This window comes from Leishmania donovani, chromosome 4 (assembly GCF_000227135.1).
Source record: "Leishmania donovani BPK282A1 complete genome, chromosome 4".
In the NCBI taxonomy this organism is placed as follows: Eukaryota; Euglenozoa; class Kinetoplastea; order Trypanosomatida; family Trypanosomatidae; genus Leishmania; species Leishmania donovani.
Window position 1 is genome coordinate 451,534 of NC_018231.1, and position 26,989 is coordinate 478,522.

Here is a 26,989-nt window from a genome sequence, read left to right on the forward strand (position 1 = left end):
TTACATGAAGAGATCCTGCTCTAGCTGCTGCATACGCTTAGCAATACTAGCCATGAGTCTGCTCTGCTGTCGATCCACGAAGACATTACCGGTCGACACACAACGTGGGGCCGGCGTAAAAGGCGCGCCCGGGGCAGGGACGTAAGGCGTGGCTGTGGCTGCTGGACGCACCTTCGCTGGCCTCGAAGTCGCTCGGTACATGGCATAGCGCTCCTCATGCTTGTGATGACAGCGTCCCGGCGCCTGTGCCGGCGATGAAAAGCGTCGCTCCGCAGCGTGAGGCTTGCGCGCCGGCGAGCGCACCGGCACACTGCGCAGAGGAGAAGCTGCTGCTCTCCTGTGTGACGGCGCAGCGCTCGCGTTGCGCCGGGTCTCGTACCGGCCACCAGTCTCCACGAACAAACTGCCCAGATCACGCAGCTGAGTGGCCACTCGCGGTGCATTCACGCTGGAAGGCATGGCTCGTGGCGGGTCAAGGGTGGTGCACTCCACTGTTTCACAGACGTGCAGGCTCGGCACCTCACCTCCGGCAGCCCGCTCAGCATGAAAACTTGCACTGGGCGGAAACGCCCCCTTCGGCGTCGCGGAGCGAAGCACTGTCGGCTCATCGATGGGGACGGAGGAAACTGAGGTGAACATGGAGGAGGCGCGCGGTGTTGCGTATGAGACGACCGGCGCAGTGAGCACTAAAGCTGTGGGTGCTGGCGCCCGCTCCGGCTGCGGCGGTTTCGCTGTCTGAGGCATGGAGCTAGAGAGCGTCACCACTCCGAGTGGGTTGCTCGACGGCAAGTGCTGGTTCAAGTTCCGTGAGAGCAGCGCCTCCATTGCCGACCCCGCTGACGTCCCGGCCTGCGCTGTGAAGTGCAACGAGGATGGCGGAACCGCGGCCGTCCTCGATGTGAATGCTGCGAGCGGCGCGGCAGGTGGAGCTTCTGCCGGTGAGCCCTCGACTGTATCGGCCACGGAAAACTGCGACACCCACACACTCGAGGAACTCTTTGCGTCAGTGGCGCCCTTTTCCTCGACCCTCTGCGGCAGTTCCGCCAGCTGTCGCTCGATTGCAGCAGTGCGATGGCGCATCGCTGATATCAGGGCGATCCCCTCCGCCGTCAGTGCCTCGGCTGTCTTGTTCCGCTCGTATCGCTCGATGACTTCACGCGTCTCTTTGACGGCCCTGTCCATGGCTTCGGCCGACGCGCTGCTTGCCGTGAGCTCCGCGTTGAGTCGCTGTAGGTCGGACAAAATCTCGTTCATTCCTTCGCGCCCGCGCGCCGAGATAGCGGGTGGTAGCACAGGAGCGGCGGCTGCAGCCGTGGATGCAGCCGAGCCGCCCGTCGCCGCCCATGGCACGCCAGCGCTCTCCCTCAGTTGCGGCTGCGTCTGGGTCGCACCGGTGGCAGTCACGCCTGACGGCGCCGCTTGAGAGGTTGCGGAAGCCGCGGCGGGCGCTGGCGGCGCCTCGCCACCGGCACGAGCGGCGGCCAGCTGCAACTCCAGGAGGTGGTGGTTGAGGGTGAGAAGCTCATTGCGTTGTTTGATGGAGTTCTGCACGAGCTGCGCCTGCTCCACCGGGCTCAGTCCCTGGTGCTGCTGGAAAGCCGCTGTGGCGCTGCGGATGCTCTCCTCGACCCGTCGATAGAAGCCATCTTTTTCAGCCCTGCATTTCTCCATAATAGCTTCAGCTTTCCGGAGGAACTCTTCTTGCTGCTGGATCAGCCGCGCTATCCCAGCCGTGTCGACAGCAACTGCCGCTGCGGGGACCGTGGAGGGGCGGTCCGCCGTCGGTGGTGCTGCAGACGGAACAGAAGCAGCCGTCATGGCGTGTAAACGTGTGCTTCCAGTCTGCCGAGCCAACAGGTTGTCAGTGTAGCGGCGGAAGTCGCTCATTTGCGCAGGGCTCAGCACGCTGGGGGCGCTTATAGAAAGAGTCGTTGGCGCCGGCAGTGGAGGCACGGTGGCCGGAGCGGGGGGTGCAGATGTGGTAGCGGCTGGTGTCGCAACACCGACAGAGGGAAAGGCGATCGCTTCAGCGGCTCGAACGGGCACGGGTGCGCTCGTGGCGGTAGCCTGCAAGGTGGCAGCATCCACTGCTGGTGGAGCAACGCCGGCGGGTGGGCGCGGCACTTGCGGATATGCATGCCCCACCTCGACAAACCGCACCGGCTGCGCCGCCTCTGCTGCACATGAAACTCGTGTGTCACGATGCTCGAGCTGCGCTGCCGCAGGCTGCGAGGGGAGACGCACGAGCGGTTGAGGAGCTGGAAACACACTCGTCGCAGGCAGTGGCGGCACATTCAGCAAGGCGCCCGCGCTGGCGACGACGCCGGGGCGACTGGTGGTCAACAGTGGCACCGTGTCCTGTCCATCAACGTAGCGGACGCGGTCGCCGTCTAATGTGTACAGCCGTACTCGCGACGCCTGCTGTCCCTTTGACGCGAAGGGAAAGGTCAACAGGGAGAACGGGGTCACCTTGAGCGCCGGCGCCGCCAGTGAAGTTCGCGCGGACTGCGCGCGGAGCGTCGGCGGTTCCTCTGGGGGCTGCAGGCGAGCCGAAAAGCTCAGTAGAGTTGGCCGCGCCACAGCGGCTGTCGGCCCCTTCGCGGTGACCAGCGGCGACCGCACATACGGTGCAGTTGTTTTCTTCGCTGTCCCGCTCCACTGCACGCGTACTGGCGTGGTATCGCCGGCAGCCTCGCCTCGCCTCCCGGCCGAGCGGCCGCGGTAGTCAACGCGCATCGGTCGGCTGCAGCAGCGGCATCTCTTTCTTGCTCTGTGTTGCGCTTGCGAGCGGGCAGCGGCATACCGGTGCTTGCAGAGGTGCAACTCCGAGTCACTCCAGCTGCTACCGACACTCTCCGCTGCCGCGTGGCTGTCGCCTCTTGTGTAGCAACGGCGGTGAAATGATTCGAGCGTGGAGACCGGGTCGACATAGTTGCTGGTCGATGTGGTGTACGTCGTGGCCGAGTCGGAGCTCTCGCCGTTGTCGTCGGCGGTGGCGGGAGACGTGGAGTTCGCGGTGGCACACTCCATCTTCACGTCCAACGCGCGAGGACGACTTGGTGTCGTCTCTAGCGTGTCCCACCACGCCACGCTGGCTGGAGAGTACAGACCACTCCGCGCCGGAGCCGCCGGAGCCGGCGTCGCCGCCACCGAAGCAGAAGCAGCAGCAGGAGCAGCAGGAGTACCCGCGTTGGCGACGCTGCTGGCTTGCTCCGTTGGCATCGCCTCACTTGTGTCGGTGCACACCGCAGCCCCGGGCTCGGCGCTTAAAGAGGGGAGCGGTGCAGATGTCGCTGCGCCCACAGCGGGTGCAACAGCCACTTGTGCATCCTCCTGATGTGGTTTTGCGGCAACATTTTCGGGGATCGCGGTGGCTTCGCACGGGGCCTCCTCATGCTGCTGGGCACGATCCACGCGCTGCTGCACACCGAGACACGCGCCGTCGCTTTCCGCCGGTGTCGCGTCTATCACTGCGTGCATCCGCACAGGAGGGCGCAATCGGTAGAGATGTGCATAGAGGGGAAGCGCGAGCTCCTCGGACAGCGCTGGCGGCTGGTCCCCACCCTGTCCCGTCGTCGCCACCTCAGATGCCGCAAGCTGGACTCGAGCTAGGGCTGCCGCACAAGCACGATCAAGAGCACTGGGTATACGCTCCAGCGTCCACAGTGCGTCGGCCCAGGTGGCAGAAAAAAGGTGACGTCGCTCTGGCAGCGAATGCAAACGACTCCAGCTGGGGATCGACGCGTCGCGCTGGTGGGAAAAGATGAAGAAAGCTGTACTCGTCGATGGCGCCAGGCTAAGGCCTTCCGTTGCGGCCGATGCACCGCGGTGCTCTACCTGGGCTGCGAGAGCGCCAACTGCAGACTCCGCCGCTGCGGCAGCCCTCTGCATATCCCCCTCTTCCACTGTCGTCGTGGAAGACGCGCCACGGCTCTGCAGGGTGTCCAGTAGGATGTAGAAGTCGCGCTTAAGCGCCGCGCTGCTGCTTTGGTGCACATTTGACAGCTGCATCAGGCGCACTAGATACGGTGCCCAAGTTGGCTTCATGGCAGCTGCACGCTTCACAAATGACATAAACTTCCACTGGAACCACTCGAGCGGCAACGGGCCGCCCGCTATCAGGTAGAGAGTCTCTAGCACACCCTGGCAGTCCCTCACAGCGGCATCGCTCGCCGTCCAACTAGCCGATTCAGCGCTTGCTGCCACGCTTGTATCTTCCTCGGCCGCCATCGAGTACTGCACGAGGCACAAAATGCGGAAGCACAGCACGAGCGTGCGTGATACCATCGTCCCCTCTGTCGAAGCAGACGCCGCACTAGCGGCAGACGCCAATGACATGCTGGCGGAGATGCGGTAGCTCTCGGCCACATCACGCACACGGTAAGGAGACAGGGAGTCGATCTGGGCCCACAAGGCAGATGTCTGCGCCAGCGCCGCTTGCAGACGAGTCCGGCCCACGTCCGTCGCCTGCCAGTTGGCGCCCCTTTCGGCTTCACTATTCTTCGTCAAGACGCAGGCCGCCACTGCCGAGGCGTAATTCTGGATAGCGGCCAGAAGCAGCTCTGTCTGGTGGAAGAGGATGGTTACCAGCGCGGTGGTGCAAAACTCCTCGGAGAGGGTGTGCGAGAGACTCCGAAAAAAGGCGGCATCCACACCGCGCTGCGCTGCACACAACATGTGGCAGAGAGTCGCTGTGAGGGTGAAGCTGTCGCTGCCGCCCTTGCGCAGCAGACTAGCAACCCATTCGGTGGTCGGCTGCGTCAGCGTGGCGACGCACCCCTCGAACCAAGTTCGATTGCTGGAAAGCGGCGTCAAAGCATCCACAGCGTGGCGCAGCACGGGAGAAAACAGCTGCAGGAAGGCGTTCAGGCAATGCTGCCGCCCCCCAATACCGAGCGTGAGAAGTGCTACATCTGGCCGAAATGACGCGTCAGCGGAGGAGACAGAGAGGAGATCGCCTGCCAAGCCCAGCGCTGTTTCGAACCCCTTCTGGGTCGCGAAAGTGTGCGGCTGGACCGCGACACACACGCCATCCTGCGGTCGTTGAAGAGACACACGCAGCCCGCGCGCCTCGTCAGCGATTACAAACACAGTAAGGTCTAGACAGCTCGCCAAGAGCACGCATCCCATGCAGTGCACGCAGTCTGCCACGCCGGCCTGAGAAGCCACAACGCCGGCACCGTTCGAGAGGGTGTCGGTGTTCACCATGCGCCGCACAACCTCCTCGGATAAGGTCACCGGCGCCACGCCTGCCGCCAACCCATCGAGGACGTAGATCGCCTCTGCGGGAAAGATCACCGTCGATGCGGCGATCACGTCTTGCGCCTCCGTCGACACCATAGCTCGGACACCATCACCCACGAGCGACGCCTCGCTGGGAGAGGCAAAGCTGCCCTGCCGGTACGTGTCGGCCAGCTGCAGAAAGAACGCGTCGGTGTACCGCAGTTGGTTGTCTCTGCCACGCTTCCCGAGGACTTTTTGAAGAAGGGAAGTGAGCGCCCAGAGATAGCTCCACTCCGGCTCCAGGATCGGCTCGGCCATCTGCAGCAGCTGCTCGTACACGCGCTGGATCAGCATCACCTCCTGTTGCGAGGTACCCACGTAGCGCAGGTGTGGCAGGATATGGCGAAAGACCACATCTGGTAGGTCGTGGCGGTTAGCGCGCACAGAGAGCTGCTGCAACGACTGCAAACACAGACGCAGTGCGGCAGCTCCAACTTCAGCTTCTCCCACCATGCCGCAGCCAGCTGTCTCGCCGGTGCCCTCCACCGCCAGGTCGGGTGGTGCCGGCACCGCCTCACTAAAAGCAGCGGATGTCACGCGCAAGAAGAGCCCGACAGTTCCGTTCGTGCAGAGAACCTCTGTTTCGTTGTTCACAGGTATGAGCCGCGCTGGCAGTGTTATCGCTGTCTTCATTTTCTTGGACGACTTTTTCACCAGTGGCACGGGGAGCGTCAACATGGAGCAGTCCACGCCGTCGATGCTGAGCGACACCGACACTACCTGCCCGAAGTGCTCACAGCAGTACACCCTCATGTCGTCGCACAACACCAGCGAGACCCGGGCACCTCGAGGTCGGTGCGGGTTCGGAATCAAGAGCGTGCATGCGCTTATTGGTCGATGCAACCCCGCCACCGTGGCGCAGCTCGTCATCAGCTCCGACCCGAACAGAGAGTGACGCATGTGCAGGAAACAGCTGGACTGCTCCCCCAGCACAACGACAGTGTACACCGCTGTCGCCTCATCCACGTGGGTGAGGCACGGCTGCGGCATCACCCGGACGTCGCCACTGACGCGCTCGACACATTGACTCTGAAAGACCCGCACCGCCGCAACCCCGGAGCCGCGCGTAGGCAGAATGACCTCACGGACTGTGACACACAGGAGAGGTGGCGTGGCGGCCGCCACCTGCGCCGACAAGTTGGCACTGCTCGCAGAGACGCGATCGAACGTCGAGAGAGCCAAGGGAAGGGAAGGGGCGACAACGGCGGAGGTGTGATCGACAGGCGCGTCTATGTCGCAGTGCACAAACCGCACATCGCGGCCGCCTTCTGGTACGTGGATGCACGGCATGGAGCCGACTGCGGCTTCCATCCTCCACTTGCGCCACGTGTTTTTTGCCAAGTGCGCGACCACCGCGTACACATCGCCACGCTGGTTGACAAAAACAGCTGCCAGGACGTGCCCCTCGAGGGTCTGGCGAAGTACCGCCTGCCGCACCGTCACTAGCTGTCCTTCCTTATTGGTTGTCTTTTTGCTCTCTCCATCGTGCAATACGTCCGCCATCAAGCGAAACAGCTCCTTTTTGTAGAGGGTAGGCTTGCTACTCAACTTCTGCGGGTTGCGCGAATCGTGCGCGATGAGCGCAAATCCCAGCCGTTTGCCTCTGTGGTGAGTGAAGAAGACGCCAGAGTGCGTGGCGGTCGTGCAGACGTAGAGGACTTTGTGCAAGCCTTTTCCGCTCTTCTTGAAGTTTCTGGACCCCTTCCATCCCAGCCACACAACGAGATCCTGCTCAGGTTGCTTGACGCACTTCAGCGCGATCGGGGCAGCTACAGCCACGCCCCTAGTCGAGGACTTCTGCTTTGGCACCTCTGTGAGAGAGATGGCGCCGACCACATCCATGAAGCCGGCCTTTCCTGGGCGCCACCACACGGCGCTGTAGGAGCTCAAGCAAATCGCGTTCATGTCTCAGCGGAGACACACAACAAGGGAGACACTCAGCTTTGAACACAACCGCTAGACCAAAGGGGAGGGAGGCACAGACAGAGCCTCCAGATCTGCAGGAGGAGGAGGAAGAGCAAGGAGGGGGGATCCTGCCGGCGGCAAGAGACCAGTGAAGCAGACGCTGCGTAGCGGGAGGAAAGCCTTTGAGGCCCAACGCACAACCAGGAGGCGAGAAGAAACAGAGAAGAGCAGCAGCGACGCGAAAAGCAACAACAAAAAGAAATGCTCCCCCCTACCCGCAAGGCGTGCGTGGCAGAGGAAGAGAGGGGGAGGGCGGAGATGAGGTCAACGGTTTCTATGGCAATTCGAATGTATGCTTTATGAATCTCCGATGGTCACCTGCCAGCAAGCCTGCTCGTCGCTGACACAGCAAGAGCGGAAAGGAGGGGGGCAGTCGCGAGGATGACCACTATGTGATAATGTGCCTGTATGTATAGGTGTGTGGGGATATATGTACGTGCGTCGGTGAACGCGGCCGTCTGTGCACCTGTGTGTGTGTGTGTGTGTGTGTGTATGTGTATGTGTATGTGTATGGGTCGACTCAGAGACAGCAGAAGGCACAACGAAAAAAAAAGGGGGGGGGGGAAGAGGCCGTGACTTGCTCCCTGCGACGCACCTCCCGCGCTCTTCCCCAGCCTCTCACGTGACCGTTGTTGCTTTGTGTACGCGAAAAAGCAACGGAAGGTGCCACGGCCTCTGCAGATGCTCAACACGTCCCGCTCTGCCTACGTGAGCACAAGATAGATCGAAAAAGATGGGAGGGGTAGCGTTCTGCGCAGTGCACCGATGGTTGAGCACCCGCACCTACCCTGGGCAGCACGAAGACAGGGGAAGGAAAGGCAAAGATAGGAGGAGGAGCAGCGCGGGCAGTGCATCACATGCAGAGCAGAACAAAATGTGTAAGAGAGACTCTCGCCAATCACTCGCTCGAGACAAAGCGGGGCCAGCGCACAGAGAGAGAGACGCCCACTCCTCCATTGAACGGCATCCACCGCATGGGAAGGGGTGGCGACACATCAGTCCATCGTAGCGACAAAAGCTGGACGGCAACGGAGCCCAGTACCATTTTTTCTTCGGTTCGAGGTGTCGATTATCTTTTCTTTCCACAGTACACTGCTAGGCGCAGCCAATGCCACCACGTCCGTTTTGTGAGCACCGCGCAGCTGCACAAACTGCCATGCGGATTAAGACCCGGAATCAAGTCTCCTGCGGCACCAAGGACGGTGTCCCGCTCGACAGCGGCCGAGTCACACCTGCGCACCCTCCACCAGCCACTGCGCAACGTCTTCAGGCGTCATCCGGGGGCAGAGCACGAGCTTGAGCCGCATCTTTAGCAGTGTTGATCCAACGTTCTTGGGTGGAATACCGTAAACCTTCTGCAGGTCCTTTCCATTGATGGGCAGCCTCAGCTGGAAGGCATCCAACAACACGGGGTGCTCGGCGACCCGCGCCCACGCCGCGGAGAAGTCGCTCGTAGCCTGCTGTAGTCTGCCGCCTGACAGTAGGGGCGCTGATTCCTCGATTAGCATGTAGACTAGCAGAACAACTTGGAGGGCATGACGAAAGACGTGCTTGTCGCTCAGGATGTTCAAGGCACCAAACACCTTTCTCACCGTTTCGGGACGAAGCGTCTCGGCGACGAGCTCATCCATCCTCATGGACTGCGCGTGAAGATGGTTGTACGCGTCGATCAAGCGTCGCACACAGTCGCAGCTCGCCAACGGAAGCTTCAGCCCATTCATGCAGACATTGCGCACCGTCTCCTCAACACTCTCCGTCGCACCACGAAAGAAAGGAATGACGAGAACGAAGAGAGCCACCTCCACTCGCTGTCCCTCGGACAACTCGGCCGCCACGCCGACATTGGCGAGGCACGGCAAGCCGACAGCACTCAGTCGCATCACTGTCTCCAGCCTCTTAGATCCATCCGGATAAAGATCTACCAACCTCTCCACTCGCTCAATCTCATTTGACAACTGCTTCTTGCCGGGCACCTGCCGCATCACCACACTGACAAGTAAGACGTGCTGCAGAATGTGCATGTCATGCAGCAGTGCGATGCACCGCTCCGGGTGAGCGGCCGCCATCATCTTCACAAACTCCTTCCCGACACGCTCCCGAGACACCTTCTGCTGAAGCACTTGAAGCAGGGCATCATCCATGCAGCTGGTGATCGACTCATCCAGCGAAAAGTTGAGCGCGCCTAGCTGGCCAACAAAACGCACGCCGCGCAGCAGGCGAAGCGGGTCGTCCATGAAGGTCGTCCGCGGCTCCAGCGGGCACCGAATGATGCGCAGACGCAGGTCCTCCAAGCCGGTGGTGTAGTCCTCCACCATGCCGGTGTGCAAGTTGTAGAAGAGAGCGTTGATGGTGAAGTCTCGGCGCTGCGCATCCTCCACGGGAGCCGCCGGGCGCACTTGGGGAATGCGCGACTCATTTGTGTACACGTCCGTGCGAAGAGCACAGAACTCTACCGGGATTTCGTGAACACGTACCGTGGCAGTTTCAATGTGCTTGGAGAGGGCCGGGTTGGACCGAATGACGCTCACTGTGTGGCCCCGGCCGCCGTGAGCCAGCTGGTACTCGGATACGCGGTGGGCGAAGGCTTCACCTGTCACGAGCTTCGTGCCTGCGTGGGTCTCGATGGCAATGTCAATGTCGTTCGAGTGCAAGCCGAGCAACATGTCCCGCACCCACCCACCCGCTACACGCAGCGTTGCCTTGAGCTTGTTTTCTGCAGCCACGCTGAGCAGGAAGTCAAACACGCTCTGATGTGCTGGGGGGATGGCGGCCTCCAGCCGCACTACTCTCGGCAACATCCACCTCGGCGAAAGAGGTGTGCGTGGTGGGAAGTGGAAGAGACTGTGTGTATGTGTGTGTGTGAGAGAGAGCAAGAGCCTCACCGCCTCGTCGATGATAAACCTGACCGCTGTACTGTGGCCAGAATCCACGCTGCGAGGAATGAAAGGGAAGAGAGGAAGACGAAGGAACGCCACCAGGTCGAGAGGAATACACCGAGTATCACGTATGTGCGTGCGGGAAAGGGGAGAGATGAGGAGGAGGGGGCACGCCCACTTGACAGTGAGGAGGCGCAAAGTGGCGGGCAAGGCCTCGTGGCAGCCAAAGGGCTTGGTACGATATCATGCCTTCAGCGGCTTACCATTGCCCTCAGCCATGGAAATCAGAACGAAGAGCGGAAAAGTGGCGGCGAGGCATTCGGCAATTACATTCCCCTGGCTCTCAACTACTTTCATTGACCAGCTCTCCTCCCCACCGCCTTTCACCCTCCAATCGACCCCCTTGTACCCATCGCGAGTGTGTCTCGATGGCAGTAGTGAGAGGAAGAGGGAGAGAGAAGCGCCGATCGAGCGAGAAACTAATAAAGAGGGTACAACGTAGAGGCATGCGCAGTAGCCATGCAGCCGTTGTTTGTTTTTGATTCGGGTAGCGCTACTTCATGTCGTTTTTGTTGTTTGTTTCGAGGCCTGTGTGTCTCTCTCTAAGAGGCAGAGGAGCAGCTGACGTACATCGAAGAGTAAACTCTAGTTTCTCCGTCCTTTTTTTTCTCGCGCAGCAAGCGCGGTAAGGAAGATTGTGTGGGAAAAGCCCACGTGGTGCCACTTGGCGTGCAACAGGGAGAGTTCGAAAGACGCGCCTCTCAGCTCACGAGGATGGAAGCACGGAGTTGCTTCTGCCTCGTGCTGCGCTTTGAGGCGAGCATGTCAAGCAGCTTGACTCTCCAATGCACCGGTATTTTAGTGTTTTCGAAAACGACCACTTGAAGTTGGCGGTGGTGCTCGATAAGTCGGAAGAGAGCCACAGCCGCACCTTCGCTGATAAAGTTGTCAGAGAGTTCAATGAACTCGAGGTTCGGCAGGTTGGCTGCACTGGCGCACAACAGCTCTACTCCGCGATTGCGCAAGCCGTTTTCGGAGAGGATGAGGGCGCGAACGTTGGGTATTTTTTCGATAGTGGCAAGGATAGGCACGATGCCCTTGTCCCCCACATAATTTCGGCTAAGGTCAACCGTGTCCTCGGCATAATCGACGCCGCATCTGTCATGCAGGAAGCTTGCAAAGGCGCTATTGGGCCGCAGCCCCATCTCCGCACACGATCGTATGTACATTTCTTGAAGGGACAGTGAGCGCATCTTGGTGCGGTTGGCAGCAGGCTTGCGCACACTCTTGCCACCAGGAGGCTTGGTGGGGCGTTTCGGCGGCATCGTCTGAGAAGGTCGTCGAGGCTGCACAACGAAACCGGAGCACAGGAGGAAGCACACACCAGCACACACACTTTCCAGCTCCACAACAAATTGAAAAAGGGAGTAGTCGCAGGCAGCTGCGGTAGAGAAGGGGGGAGAGCAGTCGCGCTTGGATCTATCCTACAATATGTGCAAGCAGGAGACAGTATTAGGAAAGAGAGCGAAGGAAGGAGAGTGCGGTGCCGCGCACGAGACACGAAAGATGCTTCACACATGAAGGAACATACTGAAGAAAGAAGCTGGACCAAGAGCACATCCATCACTCTGGTCTCACTGCTCCGTCTGTTTGTGTGTGTGGGGGGGGAGGGGAGGGGGTTTGTAGCTCAATACATTTGAGGTACGCCTGTGGTGTACAAGGCCTTGAAGATGGTTCACATGGCAGCCCAAGGGGGGCCATCCACGAAGCCAACGAAAAACAAAGAGGGGGAAAAGGGAAGCAGCACCTCTTTCCTATTTTTTTTACCTCACTTCCCTCATAGGGCACCTTCTTCGTCAGTGGGTGTGGGAATCGTTAGAGTACTACGTTACGCAAGCCCGAGACTGACAAAAAAAAAACAGCAACAACAGTACACAGCTTTTAGGTAAGAGAAGACCGCAGGCAAAGGAGAACAAAACACCGATGGTGCACATGCCTACACCTCGTCCCCCGAAGAAAGCCAATACCAGTACGTGTTGGGGGCGATCGGCTCCGCGACAGACACGCGTACTTCCTGCCCCACTACACTAAAACGATCGCTATCACGCACAGTAAAAAGAAGAGAGGCCAGCGAACGAAAAAGACCAGCGACGCGGAGCCGAAACAGAAAGGAATTTTGCCGTCAACGCTGCTTCTGCTTTCCCTGCTCGTCGCTCGCAGAATGCTTCCATGTGCCTGTGCAGCAGAGAAGCCCCGCACGCACCACACCGCTTCCCACTTGCAAGGAGGCTCAGAAGTTCCACCACTTCGTGGGGCACGTCCCTTTGGTGATGGTGCCGTCTGCCGTAATTGTGGTCAGAACACGACGCTGCCCCGACACAAAGGAAAAAAGCGCCAGCACGCAGCCTACTCCGCAAAACCCGATAAGTCCGTATATGTGCTGGAGAGCGTTGTTGCGAGTGCGGTCACCGCGACTGAAGGTGGTCTCTTCGTGACCCATCGGCTCCTTGATGAGCTGATGGCCTAGACGTCGAGCGCAACGCCGGAACATTTGCTTGATGAAGCAGCACGCGGGAAGGGGCGAGGCTAACGAAGGAGAAAGAGACAAAAGGAGCCCGTGGTGATGCTCTTTGACAAATGTGGGAGGTGTGTGATGCGTCTCACCTCTAGGCGTATAGTAGAAGTCCTTGTGTAACCGGAAGAGGAGATAAGCACATGTGAGTCTTTGCGGGAACGAGCAAAGGGGGGGGGACGTCTGCAGCTGAGGGTGACGGGAAAGAGATGATGGGGCGAAGGAGAGGAGTACAAACGAGAAGAGTTTCAGGAGGATGAGGAGATCGGCGCTGAATGCGGAAAAAAAGACGCTATTCAACCTTTCTCGCAAGCACAAGCCGATGAGGCATCCTCCTACCTACAGTAAGCTGTACGAGTGCAGTCGCAGATAGCCACACCGGACGGCGCGATCAAGATTGGCCAGACACTCTAGCATGTAGTCTATCTGCACCGCCGTCAGCCCAGCTGACACACGCCCACAGACGAAGACGCGTCCGCCTCAGCAGCGTGAAAGAAAAGAAGATCATCTTCAAACGTTCTGCATTTTGAAAAGGGGCCATGCTCACATCCTCGAAGCCAGTTACGTGTACGTCACATATATTTCTTTTCGTTGCCACTTCCAGAGTTCCATGTGGGGCATATAATATCGGTGATCATGAGGGCGCTGCATTTACAAAGGTTCACTGGGCAGATACATGATAGTGCCCTGGCTGGAGAGAGAGGGGCATGAGGAGGCGCACAGAGAAGAGAGAACACGGTGAAAAGTGGCCCGTGATGATGTAGAGAAACAAAAAGGTGAAATACACGCACGCAGTGAAAAAAAAAAAAGAGGAAGGGAGCACCGGAGAAAAACAGCAGCATGTTTATAGTCGTCGAGAATGGAAAGTGAGAGAGGAGCACAAAAGGGAAGAGAGAAGAAAGGCCTTGGTTTGCCGTTACCTTTGTCTTCAAAAGTGTTTGATGTTCGTGTGCATGGCTGCTACACTTCGTTCGGTTTTACCTGCAAACTTTACGGTCTGTCCCAATTCTGCTTCCCTGCATCTCTTCCTTTCTCGTAAGGAGAGGCTCTTCGTTGCGTTCGGTTTGATACGAAAGACCCCGCGTGCGAGAGAGAAACTATACAAGATGCGGCAGATGCAGCTGTCACTTGATCCATGCGCTCGGTTCTCCTGGCATTCGTAGAAGCACCCTTCAAGGGGGACCAGCGCAAGAAAAAAAAACAGAGAAGAGGAAGAAGAAGAGGACCTAGACAAGTATCTTCTCACATGCACACACACCGAAAAGGAGGAGGGAGTACCCCTGAGGCTCTCATCCATTATTCATAAAATGTGGCAGAAAAGAAGCACACATGTATACAAACAGCCTGAACCACACTCGCTTGCGCACACACAGCACGATGCAGCATGAAAAGAGGGGAAAAACGACGAGAACGAGCGAGCAACGGGGATGACAAGTTTGCTGCTGTTCCTTTTGTCACCGGTGGCGCCACCTTCAATTCGCCAGCCCCGCCCCCACTAACCCTGCGAAGCGCGCTTGGTAAAGGCTTCGTGCGCGCTGTGCGCAGCGTGAGTGCACGTGGATACACATGTGTAAATACGCGTTGCAACCTCCACAGGCATCTCCTTCTACGCCCGAACGCACACTTTCAAGCGAAAAAATGTGATACCTGGCACGGAAGATATGCAATGTGAACAGAAAAACAAGAAGCACAGGGCGACTCACTGGAGTGCGAGTGTGAGTGTGTATACACGTCTGCATCGCTGAACAGCAAGAAAAACAGACACATAGAGACACGCATACAGAAACATACAGAGAACAGATAAGAATAGAGAGAAGCTGCTCAGGTATAATTCATGCCGTCGCTTCTCTTCGTCCCAAATTTGCAGGGAAGAAACACGGAGGTGGTTGCCAACGCATCCCTTGTTCGGTACGAGTGCGAGATCATTGTGCGCCGTGGAGGAGCTGAGACGATTCACCTTTTCTTTTTTCTTCTTCCGCCAAAAGCTTGAGTTCTGTGACACCTGACAAGTATTCTGCCCCCCCCCCTGGAAGGTCGCTGCAACGTAAAGAACCCCAGCGCGAAGAAAATGAGCACACATCCGTTTCTGGCGCTCAAAGGGTGCAGAAGGCGAGGGAGAGGCCCACGAAAGAGACAACTAACAAAGCGGACAAACAGAGAAAGGAGACGAGGGAGAAACGACGACGACATGACCAGTCACGTTAGTACAGCAACTGGTGTAAAGAAGTAAAACACGGGCACACATCAAGAGACGGAAGAGGGAGACACACACACGCACCAAAAAACAGGCTGAAGAAAAACGTGTTCACACGCACACACACAATGCACAACAACATGGGGGAGGGGGAGAAGAAGTCCTTCCTCATCGGTCATGGCCACAGCAAAAGAGAAGAAAAAGTGTCAACCACACAAGGCGAATCGCTCTCTCTTCTCTGGGCGGTGGAAAGATGGAGGGACAGGTAGGGGTAGGGTATGTCAGCCGAAGGCAGTCCGTGACAAAAAAAGATCTCGATTCGTTTCGTAAGATTATAGAGGCTTGGAGAAGGGCAGATCTGCGCGGCTCTGTCACATTGAGAGGTGCAAGAGTATGAACGAAATGAGAGACAAGAAAAACAGGGGGAAGGCCTGTACATTCGCACTTATATATGGATGTGCGACGATGAATAGGTAAACAAAGGGAGGAGCTGGGGCATAGGTTTCCAAAGAAAAAAGGGATCATTTTCATTCAAGGCGGGTGGGCCGTGGTGTGAACTACGCCACATCAATCAAAACGAAAAAGACCACAGAGATGGAGGCAGTATTATCTTGGATATGTCTATACTACGACCAACCGCTACGCTCAGCAGACACACACATGGGCGTGTCGAATGGCGCAGCAGCTAAGGCCCACGTCGTAAGTGGTGCACTGTGATAAGGGTTACAGGTGAATGCGCGGCCTGGTGAAAATACAATTGTATGATAGGGGCCACAGGACAGGTAAACCACAAAAACGAGACTCAGTAACGCGCGACAACAGAGCGAAGAAAGTCAGGGAGGAGGGTCTTTTATTGTTGGATATAATGAAGACGATGAAAGCACACACGTACAAATAGCAAAGTAACGACCAGGAGGGCAAACGACGGAGGTTGAGGGGCGGGGGAGAAGACAAACACACGAAGGCAATACAAAAGCGGGTGTGCGAGGAACAAAAGGAAAAAGAGGGAAAGGAAAGGAAAAGTAGCACACATAGGAAGGAAGGATAGTCACGAAGAAAGCACGCACACACACATAAATGGGCTGGCGCCAGCCTTTTTTTTACGTTTTTTAACTTTGAAATGTACCAAATGAGAAAGAAAGCAGAACGACATCGCACCCAAAAAGGGGAACAGAGAGAGTAGGGAGTGAAAAAGATTTGTGCGTGCGCGCGGGGGGGGGGTATCGAAAGGAGAGCCAAGAAACGAGACAGGCGGGGAGATAAGAGACAAAGGCAACGACGGACGTCACCACATACCTGTGTTTACATGTGGTCGGTGGCGGCAATATTATGCGCCATGGCCACCGATGCTGAAGATGTTCTCCGGCGGGTTGCTGCTGCCGAAGCCAGAGAACATACCCTTGCCATCCGCACCACTGAGCATATTTGGCTGGTTTGCAGCGTTGGCGTTTGCAGGAGCGATCTCGTCGCGCGGCGAAAGCGACTGACGAGCCGGCTTGCTAGCTGGCACGTTCCAATCAAAGACGTAGTCCATCGTTTCGCGGGGGCTCATGGAGTCTAAAACGGACTGGAGAAGGGCGTGGCACATGTCGTACTGCGGGGTCTCCGCAAACTCCATGTTTCGGGAGTAGAAGAGAAGGTGCTCAAAAACCTGAGGGCACTTGGCGCAAATATGGCTATAGCTCAAATCAGCCTTGATCTGACCGATCTTGCGCTCCTTGGCCGACAGGTCCTTGATGTTGAGGCCCGACCACGGCAGGCGACCACGATACATGTAAATCATGATGTACACTAGCTGCTCCAGGTCGTCACGGCGGCTCTGCGAGTATCCCTGATGCGTCCGCAGCGAAGCGAAGCGCGAGGTACCCAGGAAGTACCGACCAGTGAACATGTCACGGTGCTTGCCATCGGAGCCGATGAATTTGGAGCTTAGACCAAAGTCAATCATGAAGATGCGATTCGAGAATGAGCCTTTGCCCACAAGGAAGTTGTCTGTCTTCAGGTCACGGTGCACGTAGCCCACAGAGTGGATGTACTCGAGACGCGACAGGATCTGGCCCGCCAGCATGACAGTTGTCTTGAGAGAAAAGCGGCCCAACCTCTCGTGGAAGTCCTCGAGCGATGCGCCGTGCATGGACATGATCAGCATGCGGTAGTCGCCCTCCTGTCCAAAGTACTTCAGTGTCGCAATGCCGGAAATGCCATCCTTCGTGGGGGTCTTCTGAATATCCTGCATCACGCGCGCCTCGTGGAAGAGAAACGAGTTGCGGCCGTTATTCTTTTCCATCTTCACTGCCACCATCTCGTTGTTGGACGTCTGAACGGCCGCGTAGACTTCGCCGAATCCACCCTTGCCGAGCAGCTTCGTGAGGAAAAAGCGTCCTTGAAAGATGGACTTGATGGCGGGTGCCACCTCGGAAGATGTCTCTGGCATCGTGATCCGCAAAGCGCCTCTTCTCGCTTTATATCAGCTACACGAGTGTATGAAGGCGAGAACAAAGGCGCAAAAGAAGAGAGAAGAAAGCGAGGGAGAGGGGGGGGGGGAGAGAGCTCGGCGAACGCGAGGATTTCTGGGATTGCTCTGCTGGTGAGCCAATTATGGAATATAGGGGACAGAGATTGGAACGGGCCTCGGCGCAAGTTAGATGACGACGCTCTTTGTGCTTGCTGCCGTACTCCGCGGTGCCGCGTGGGTAGGTACTGCCACAGCAACGGAGTGCAGAGGTGCGTATGTAGAGATACGAGCGAAGTAATGGCGGGTAAAGGACTTGATTTCCCTTTCCTTTAATATCTGTCAAAGGGTGTAGTGGGTACGGGAGAGGTGATGATGGCACAGCAGAGATTGCACACGCCAAAACAAAAAGGGAGAGCGCAATGATAGAAGCGGGATGAGACGTCGATACAGGAAACACGCCACCCTACAAGGGAAAACATGAAAGAGTAGGGCTCTAGAGGCGGCACATAAGAAGAAGGCAACAGCATCTCCGCTCGTGAAACATCCGCGGATGCCACCGCGTACCTGTTCACACCCTTCACGTCTCGTTTACAGCAACGCCGCGGCGCTCGCCTAGCGGGATGCGAACGAAACCCACGGCCAACACATCTCCTAACCTACACGCTGTTCAACAGAGTACCATGAAAGCTCATTCACCCCCTGCACCTTGTCCCCAGCTGCAACGGGGGCCGACGCACCGCGTAGAAGCCCGCACCAACCTATTGTGAACCACTTGCTCAGATTGCTTGCTTTGGATCGAGTATTTCGTGCCTTCCTGGGCACGGATGTGTGCGTCTATTTGTGTATGCGTGTAGAGTCTCTCATTGGTTCATCTCGCATGACGTTCAGAAGAGAAACACGTGAAAGCCGCTAAAAGAAAAAAAGCAACGAAGCCGAAGCAACGACAAAAACACCCGGTACGTCGCGGCACACTCTACAGCTGACGCAGCTTCTCCAGCTGCTCCATCGCGGCGGGCCAATACGATATGGGCAGCCGCCTCTCCAACTTGAAGTAGTTGCTTTGGTTCAGCGACATTGCTCGAAGCCCTTTGCACAATTTCTCCTTCTCCACCGCCGGCGTCGTGCTCGTTGTCTCGGAGGAGCGCGCCGTCGCCGGCGGGGAGTCGTCGTCGTCCGCCATGTCCGCCCACGACTTGCCCTGCAGCTTCACCATGAGTGCAAAGCGGGGATCTGTCTCCATCTTATGCGCCACTAGCTGCTTATGATGCTCCTGGGCGTACATTTTTGCCTTCTTGGTCAACGGATCGTACTCCTGGGAGATGAACTGCTGCAGCTCCGCCAGGGACATCTCCTCTCGGACAATCATTGAGTTTCGGTTATTTTGAAGAATCGCGGAGAGGATTGTCGGAAACAAAATATGCCGCGCATTGGAGAAGTAGGTGATAGGCAGCACGTTCAGCATCGTTCCCAGGAGTGGCTTCTTCTTACCCCACCCCATCATGTCTTGGAGCGGTGCGTCGTCGAAGCAAAGGTAACCGACGAGGAGGATGCACTCGTGCAGGGTCGCGCGCAGGTGGTAGTGCTTGCCGCCTAACTTCTGCGAATCGCCCGCATCGGAGCCGCTGCTGCAAGGGAAGGCTGGGAAAATGTTCAACGTGATGCCGAACTGCAGCGCCTCTGTGAAGGAGCTTTTGATGCCCTTTCCGGTCGCCCCCTCGGCGTCCTCCGAGGCCGGAATTGTCTCCAGCTCCTCGAGGTGACCGTGGATAAACATGAAAAATCCGTTGAGAATGTGAAACAGCTCCGTGCGAGTGATGAGTGCTGGCAGCGAGTCAGCAGAGGGGGTGCGCTTCATTTCGCCCTTCCTCACTTGCATCGCCTCCATGGCGGCCCCCGCGTCGGTCGAACCGTCGTGCAACAGCTCTTGGAACTTGGTCAGCTGCCAGCGCGCGAGTGTGTTGAGGGTGCGAAACAGGCAAAACAGTATAGTCACCCGTTCGCATGACAGGCTCGCATCATTCTCCCGCAGCGGCGATCCGTTCGGCGTGAGCATGTTCTGCAGCAGCGTAAAGAGGGACGTTGTGATTTGTTGAAACCAGTTCCGCTTTACCTCTCCTTTTCGACGGGTTACCACGCTCAGTTCCGTGTGAATAATGCACAGGGCGGTGTAGGCAAGTTGCAACTCACCCTCCTCCGTGCACGTTTGAAGTACTGCGATGCAGACGCGGTCAACACCGACAACCTCCATCTCGTTGAGTAGCTGGTCCCGCACCGGCGCCAACTTTGCTGCTCCCTGTGCTTCCGCGCTGATACGCTCAAGACACGTGCCCAGCGCTTCCATTGTGCAGCGGAGAGCCTCGGCGTTCTGCTGAAGGAGCAGCGCGTGAGCCTCATCACGCAGGCACGTCAACAGCAACACCGTGCAGCCACTCTTGATGAAGTACACCACGTTCTCTCTTCCCTCCTTCTCATCCACGAACCACGACAGCAAGATGTCGGTTGTCTGCCTCATGACCCCAAAGTCGCGCGCTTTCCGAGCCTCCACGAGGACCTTGACCAGTGTCTCGAACGCGTTGAAGTAGCGCACGAATTCGTAGTCCACATTCCCGAGAGTTGCAGCGGTGATTTCACTCAAGGGATGCCTGCACTGCACCACTGACGGCGTCGCCACGGCTGACGCGAGACGGCTGAAAACGACGCGCAGCCTGCTGCGATTCAAATCTTTGGTGGAGTGCGCCGACATCTTTTGGTACGTGTCCGCAAATACCTTGCCGTGGTGCGCAGCTGTGGTAGACAAACGCGAAAAGCGCGACGCTTGCTGCTCCACCTCCTGCTCTGACAGGGGCGGCATCATCTCCTCCAACGTTGGCCGAGCCGCCAGCTCCCTGTCCCGACGTTCCTTCGCCTCGCGTAGCTTCTGCTCCTGCCGCTCCAGTTTCTGCTGCCGCCTCTCCCGCTGCTCCTCCAACAGCTGGGCGCTCTGCTGAAACTTTTCCTCCGTCTTGCGACTCTTCGCCTCCGCCTCTGCGGTGGTGTCGACGTGGTGTTGCTGCACCTTCTTCTCCCACTCTCGAGCCTTCTGCTGCTTAACCTCCTGCTCCACTTTCTTCTGCTCGTCGACGCGGCGAAGATTGTCAACACGGTGCTGTTCGCGCTGCTGCTGCTTCTCCTGTCGCTCCTGGCTTAAGTTTCGGCGACGCTCAGCGGCGGCTCGCACTGCCTCCTGCCGCTCCTGTGCCTGCTTTTGCAGTTTCTCTCGCATCTGCTCCTGGTTATGCTCCACATCGCTCATTTTCTTGTCCAATAAAAGCGCCTTGTTCTGCTGCTGCAGCTCCTTCGTGAGTAGCACCTCCTCCACACGGGAGTGGGCGCGCTGGGCCTTCTCGCGAGTCTGTCGCCGCGCCTCCTCCGCACGGCGCACTCCGTTGTCCATCCGATCTTGCGTCTCCATGCGCTGCTTTGTTTCAGCCTCCTCGCGCCGCGCTTTGGCGCGCAGGCTTCGGGCATCGGCCACCTCCGACTTCTGCTTCATCTCCTGCAGAATATCGAATCGGCGCTCCTCTGCCTGTCTCTGACGCTCCTCCGCGCGCAACGCGGACGCGTACCGAGCAGCCTCCACGTCGCCCCTTGTCTGCACATCTGCCCGCACAGGAGAGTGCTTGGGAGACGGAAGCTTCTGCTTGAGGAGCGCCGCTTTGTAGTTTTGGGGACTCTGGCTCACCGTGGTGGCGGAGGTACGCACAGCTTCGCCTAACGCGTCGTCAGCCTCCCTGTTCGAAGGCGTCGCCAGCGTGTTCACTAAAGAGTTGACCTGGTTGCGCATGGAGAGATTCATTCTGCGCGCTTCAATGCGCCGCTCCACCTTGACGGTCTTCAGCGCCTTCAGGCAGTCCTCCGTTACGGCGATAAATTCATCTATGTCATGTAAATGGGCATGGTTTTCCAAGTTATACAAAACTTCGTACACGACGGACTTGAGCTTGCCAATAAGCAAGAAACTCGAAATCGCGTTGCCCTCGCTGCTATTTAGTGCACTGCTGTTGACCGCCGCGAAGTTGCCCTGCTTGGGTGTGCGAGGGTCGGGGTAATCGGCATCGCCATTGCCAAGGGTATTCGGCACCGCGCCCTCAGGCACAGCACTTCGACCGTTTTCGGACATCAGCACGAGGTGTGAAAAGCAAAAGCAAGCAAACACAGGAGAGAAAAGAAGAGAAAGCCTGATGGAACACACTGACTCATGCGGAATCACCTCAAACCTTACTCGGGTGCAGAAAAACGAAAACAAATCCAATTGTCTTTACTGTGAATAAGGGCTTTGTGTGTGTGAGTGTGGGTGGGTGGGTGTGTTCATGTCTCACGTAATGGCCGGAAGAAGAAAGAAAAAGGGTAAAAGCCGAAAAAACAAATACATAACGAGTGGCACCAATTCATAGAGAGTCTTTTCCTCGCACATCCAAAGCGACACTGGCGCTGCATGCATGCTAATGAGAGTCAACCGATCTCTTGTATGGAGACGGGAATATCGCGGCAGGGCCGCGCTCATGCCCACGTATCACGCGGCGTGCGATTGATGCCGATCGTCAACGACACCACCCGACATCCCTGTAGCACTCGTAGAGTCGCAACTGACATCGTGGCGGCACGCGAGGAGCCCGCGCACTACGTGCATTGCCAGTGAAACTTGAAAGGATACTTGAAGAGAAGATCGGCGCCAGCCTACTCCCCGGCACAAAAAAAACACGTAACGACGTGTCGACCTTTTTCTTCTTCCCTTGCCTTGAGGCTCTACATGAGGGTAATGTGTGTAGGATGTCCGTCGCCGCTACATGCGAGCTCGCAATCTGCCTCGTCGGGATACCACGCTTTCCTGCGCAGAATGCTGCTTGGCGTCAGCATCCGTACGTGGCAGGGAGGCTAGAAGCCGCGCAAGATGGCAAGAGCAAAGAGAGCACGTCAGAGAAGAGCAGGTGCTCCGTACATCTGAACCGTTTGTGGGGGCTGGAGGAGTAGACACACGGGACGCACTTTTACCCCAATGGGGAAAAACCGCAGAAAAATAAAAACAACCTCAAAGCGAGACCAGACAGGGAAAACCGGGCGGATGAAGACAATCAGAGTTCTTTGGAAAATAGATATGAAAAACAAAACAAAACGATGATTGAAAGTAGAACAACGCACCATCTAACCAAAAATAAACACAAGAACCAGACAGTACAGAAGACAAAACCCAAGTGCTGCGAAAGCTACCGCGCGCACGCTAGCTCCACTATGCCCACTTCCGCTAGCGTCTTCCGGTCGCACAAAGTCCTCTGCACTACAGCTGCCCAGTCGGGTGAGGACCCTCAGAAGCACTTGTTGTGCACAATGCTTGGGCCAGACTCGTCGTACTCGCTCTTCTTCACCCACATTGTCTGGAACGTCGTCAGCGATGACAAAATCGAGCCACCGATCCAGACGCTGTATTTTCGCTCTGGCGGCGCAACCACCTTCGGCTTTATCGACGACGGCGCCAGGTTCGAGATCTCTTTTGCCAGGCGCTCCGGAAGGTTGAGGAACATGGTCGACCCGCCGGAGAGCACGATGTTCCCGTACAGCTCGCGGCGCACATCAATGTCGCACTTGTTGATGGACTGGTAGACCATCTCCGGGAAGCCAGGCGCCTCGTCGAGGCCAATCAGCGACGGCTTGAACAGCACCTCCGGGCAGCGGAAGCGCTGATTGCCCACCATCATGACGTTGCCGTCCGGCAGCTCAAACGCCTCCTCGTTCGCCGACTTGGCGCTGTTCGTCATCTCCTCCTCAAAGTCGAGCGCTACGTAGCACAGCTGCTCCTTCACGTTGCGCACAATCTCTTTCTCCGCGGTCGTCGTGAACGTCATACCCGTCTCCATCATGATCTTCATCAGGTACTCCGTCAGGTCGCGGCCAGCCATGTCCACACGCCGCACCGCGTGCGGCAGCGAGTAGCCCTCGTAGATCGGCACGGTGTGCGTCACGCCATCGCCCGCGTCCAGCACAATACCGGTAGTGCGGCCAGAGGAATACAGGGACAGCACAGCCTGAATACCAATGTACAGCGACGGCACATTGAATGTCTCGAACATGATCTGCGTCATCTTCTCACGGTTCTGCTTTGGGTTCATCGGCGCCTCCGTCAACAGCACGTTGTGCTGCTCGGGGTTCACGCGCAGCTCGTTGTAGAAGGTATGGTGCCAGATCTTCTCCATGTCATCCCAGTTCGTCACGATCCCGTGCTCGATCGGGTACTTCAGCGACAGCACGCCGCGCTTAGACTGCGCCTCGTCGCCAACATAAACCGTCTTGTTCGCGCTTCCCATCATGGCCTGCATGTTCTTCGGGCGGCCCACAATGGACGGAAAGACGTGGCGCGGAGCATCATCGCCAGAGAAGCCGGCCTTCACCATGCCGGAGCCGTTATCGCAGACGATGGAGCTCTGCTCGTTGTCAGCCATTTTTTTTGTTGAGAAAAATAACTGGGAATAAGCTGTTTTAAATGAAGAGTGTACAGGCAAGCTATCTAGAAAACTGCCATGCAAGTGCGAGAGAGAGCAAAGCAGGAGAAGCATCGAGAGGGTGAATGCTTTATAGAAAAGAACCCCGCACTGGAAGGCGAGCATGGTATTAGCATCACGCAGATGCACGACGAAAGCATTAGAGGATGAGGTGCCGAGATCTACGCAGTTAGCCGCAAACCATATTGAAACACTTCCGCCGAATGCACCACTCAACTACACGGCTGATGCTTTATTCCGTTTCCATTTCTGACATAATCCCTCACCACAAACGACATTTCGAACACCCGCAACCGCAATTGCGACCAATTAGAAGGGTCGCTTCATCCGCTGCTTCCCGAGCGACTCACAAAATTTGAAAACCCCATCCACACACACACACACCTAAGCGTCAAACACGAGTGCGTCGCCAGAGGGCACAGGACCCGACCTCTTTGGCAGCATTCTTCTGGCATACTACAGTTTCTGATCCGCTAGCAAAGCCGCTCAATGTTTTTTTTTTTTTTCGCAAAGACAGCTTTCAGAAACAAATCAACAAGCAGGGCTACGCACCAAAATGAACACAAGTAGAGAAGCTCGAAAACCGTGAAAAGGTTCTCCGCCGCATAGAATCTCCCATCTGTCCAACGAAACAATACAGATACGCGTTTTTCATGAAAGGTTGAGCACTACTGTGCGCATTTCGTCTTACTTTCAGGGTTAATGAACCTACTTTTCTGGGTAGGCCATTCAGCAGGGACAGCTTTACGATTGGCAGTAAACGCGCAAGCATCTCATTCTACATTCGTGCTCACAACACCGCACAACAGACACACACACCACAGACCTTTTATACAGCCACCTTACCACTATTATCCGAAAGTGCCAGAGCAGAAGGCATAAACATAAAACATGTGATCAAAAAAAAAAAAGATAATCAATAGCTAAATCAAGAGCGCATACTTGTTGCCATTTTGCCGTTATCGCTTTTGCGTACGATCCAAAAACAGCCCAGACAAACAGCCACATGGGGTGGCTTCAGTGAGAAGGTAACCGAAAGCAAAATGCCATCGTCAGAATCAACATTACCGGAACGACAGAAAAAAAAAAAATAGAGGTGTTCTATCCCATACACAAGGCTAAGGCCCTGTTAAAATTGACTCTCCTGAAAAAGTAAAAGCTCCTTTAAGTATAACATCTGATCCGCCACCGACGAAGCAACCAAGACACCCTTGTCCAGAGAACGACGGAGTTCCGTCTAAAGAGATTAGGAAAACTGCACAGTACATGTGTCATCCAATCCTCCTCGGAATCCCTTCACTACTTTCATATCTAGCCACGCTTCACTTAAGAGCAGCCAACCTAGAACGCCTTTAACAAGCACATCAACGTCTTGAAACGCACGGTAAACACCGCCACCTTACCAAAGAACCGATCGCCACTACTGAAAAAAAAGAAGAAAACAGATTACTTCTAAAGCAACAAAAAAAAAAAAGGCACAGCAGAAACAATGAGCTCATAGTTCTCCACTGGCAACGGAAAGTAATAAACACGTCTGCTTCTTCACAGCACACCAACAGTGTACAAAAAGCAAACACAAAGAAAAGGGCAAAGCGCTCACTGCCTTGGGCACGGCCATACACGTTGCCTTTGCTTCAGTGATATCAAAAGTGATACACACACACAGAAAACCCATTGGAGGATAATTAAGCTTACCTGCAATAAACTGTAACGCCGCAAATGCCAGCACACTTCCTACTGTCACCGCTTCCATGAGAGATCCTGTCGATGAATGGGCCCTTATACGCCGGAGAAAAACCGAAATCCGAACGACGTACAGAGTAACTATTAACTACGACAATTTCAAAGATCCATGAGCAGACACGTTGGGCAAGCAAATAACGCCGATTTTCGGATAACCCCCGTATGTGAACAAGCATCCGAACTCATACACACTTGCAGGAAAAAGATCTACACCGAATTTCCTCCGCGTCACAACGCCTCACAAGGTTCACTGAAAAAGTGAAAAAAAAAAATCAATACTAGCCCAAGCCCCAGTAAAACAGCGTTCCCTACGCAAATATTCACGATTCGCAAGGTCGATTCTACTGATGGCGCCGAACAAACCCCCACCACCGTAATAACGGAAGGTTGTCGAAGAAACACGAGAAAAAAGATACGAGCGACCAACAACTCAAAATCACACAGGCCACCACAATGCGAAAACACCACGCATGCGCAAGGCTGTACATCATAATCTGAACTTTACCTTTCGCACAACACAACGACATCCCGCGCACACGTTCTTTTTTAACGCCACGTATCTCACCAGCCCTAGCACATTATATGGTAGGCTTTTCTACTAGCACTAGGCGTCATAAAGCCCCATAGCACACCATACCCTATATCAATAGTCACTTCTTCAATTCAGCATTTCATCTCCTCTTCCTAACGCTCTCAGCAGAAACAGCACGAAAAAAGACAGTTCTGTGTGAAACCGTCGCGTCTCCGGCAAAAGTGACACCCTCGTGAAGGGAAGAAATACACAAAGAAAAAAATTTCAGGAATGTCTTAGAGCACCTCAGGTCACGACAGGTAACGCAACAGCGTCATCTGCCATAGCCTCCAGTGCCCTCACATCTTAGAAGCAGGAGCAGGAAGCATAGAGAACAGAATTTGCAGGTCTACCAAGTCCTTTTCTCCCCATGCATGTACATCACATCTGCTACTTGCCGCACAGCACTTTCTTTTAAGCACGTATGACTAACTTCTCATAGCACCCATACTGCTTTGCAAAGAAACTCTGCACAGCAGGAACGAGGAGTGAACTAAGAAAGCATTTACATCACTGCCGCTAACACCCCACTTAAGCATTTCCTTACCAGATCATTGCAGTCGATAAACGTGGCCCAATTACAGCAACACCGCTTACACTAAGACCTACATACCGCCACGGCTTACATAGACACCGAAAAAGCAACGATAAAGTACCCGATGCAGGTGCGTACGCCAGTTGCCTATGTCCCATGCACCTGCTCTTCGCAACAAATAGCGGGGGGTGATATTCCACAAACCGAGCAGCATCGCCACGCCATGTTACAGAAACAGATGCAACGCTCTTCCGTACCCCGA

The 26,989-nt window shown here is 56.2% G+C and overlaps 6 protein-coding genes across 6 annotated transcripts; all 6 read right to left on the minus strand.

Moving 5' to 3' along the window:
• Window positions 1-7,188, minus strand: LDBPK_041200 (hypothetical protein, conserved; the record flags this gene model as incomplete). Its single annotated transcript, XM_003858134.1, has 1 exon — window positions 1-7,188. One exon carries the CDS (start codon window positions 7,186-7,188, stop codon window positions 1-3), a length of 7,188 nt encoding a protein of 2,395 aa, XP_003858182.1.
• A 1,286-nt stretch (window positions 7,189-8,474) lies between these two features.
• Window positions 8,475-10,046, minus strand: LDBPK_041210 (tRNA nucleotidyltransferase, putative; the record flags this gene model as incomplete). Its single annotated transcript, XM_003858135.1, has 1 exon — window positions 8,475-10,046. One exon carries the CDS (start codon window positions 10,044-10,046, stop codon window positions 8,475-8,477), a length of 1,572 nt encoding a protein of 523 aa, XP_003858183.1.
• Window positions 10,047-10,885: 839 nt separating this feature from the next.
• Window positions 10,886-11,449, minus strand: LDBPK_041220 (hypothetical protein, conserved; the record flags this gene model as incomplete). The annotated part of the gene is made up of 1 exon (XM_003858136.1): window positions 10,886-11,449. One exon carries the CDS (start codon window positions 11,447-11,449, stop codon window positions 10,886-10,888), a length of 564 nt encoding a protein of 187 aa, XP_003858184.1.
• Window positions 11,450-16,217: 4,768 nt separating this feature from the next.
• Window positions 16,218-17,324, minus strand: LDBPK_041230 (protein kinase, putative; the record flags this gene model as incomplete). The annotated part of the gene is made up of 1 exon (XM_003858137.1): window positions 16,218-17,324. One exon carries the CDS (start codon window positions 17,322-17,324, stop codon window positions 16,218-16,220), a length of 1,107 nt encoding a protein of 368 aa, XP_003858185.1.
• A 994-nt stretch (window positions 17,325-18,318) lies between these two features.
• LDBPK_041240 (hypothetical protein, conserved) lies at window positions 18,319-21,504 on the minus strand (the record flags this gene model as incomplete). The annotated part of the gene is made up of 1 exon (XM_003858138.1): window positions 18,319-21,504. The coding sequence occupies one exon, from the start codon at window positions 21,502-21,504 to the stop codon at window positions 18,319-18,321; it is 3,186 nt and encodes a 1,061-aa protein (XP_003858186.1).
• Window positions 21,505-22,687: 1,183 nt separating this feature from the next.
• LDBPK_041250 (actin) lies at window positions 22,688-23,818 on the minus strand (the record flags this gene model as incomplete). Its single annotated transcript, XM_003858139.1, has 1 exon — window positions 22,688-23,818. One exon carries the CDS (start codon window positions 23,816-23,818, stop codon window positions 22,688-22,690), a length of 1,131 nt encoding a protein of 376 aa, XP_003858187.1.
• Window positions 23,819-26,989: the final 3,171 nt, after the last annotated feature.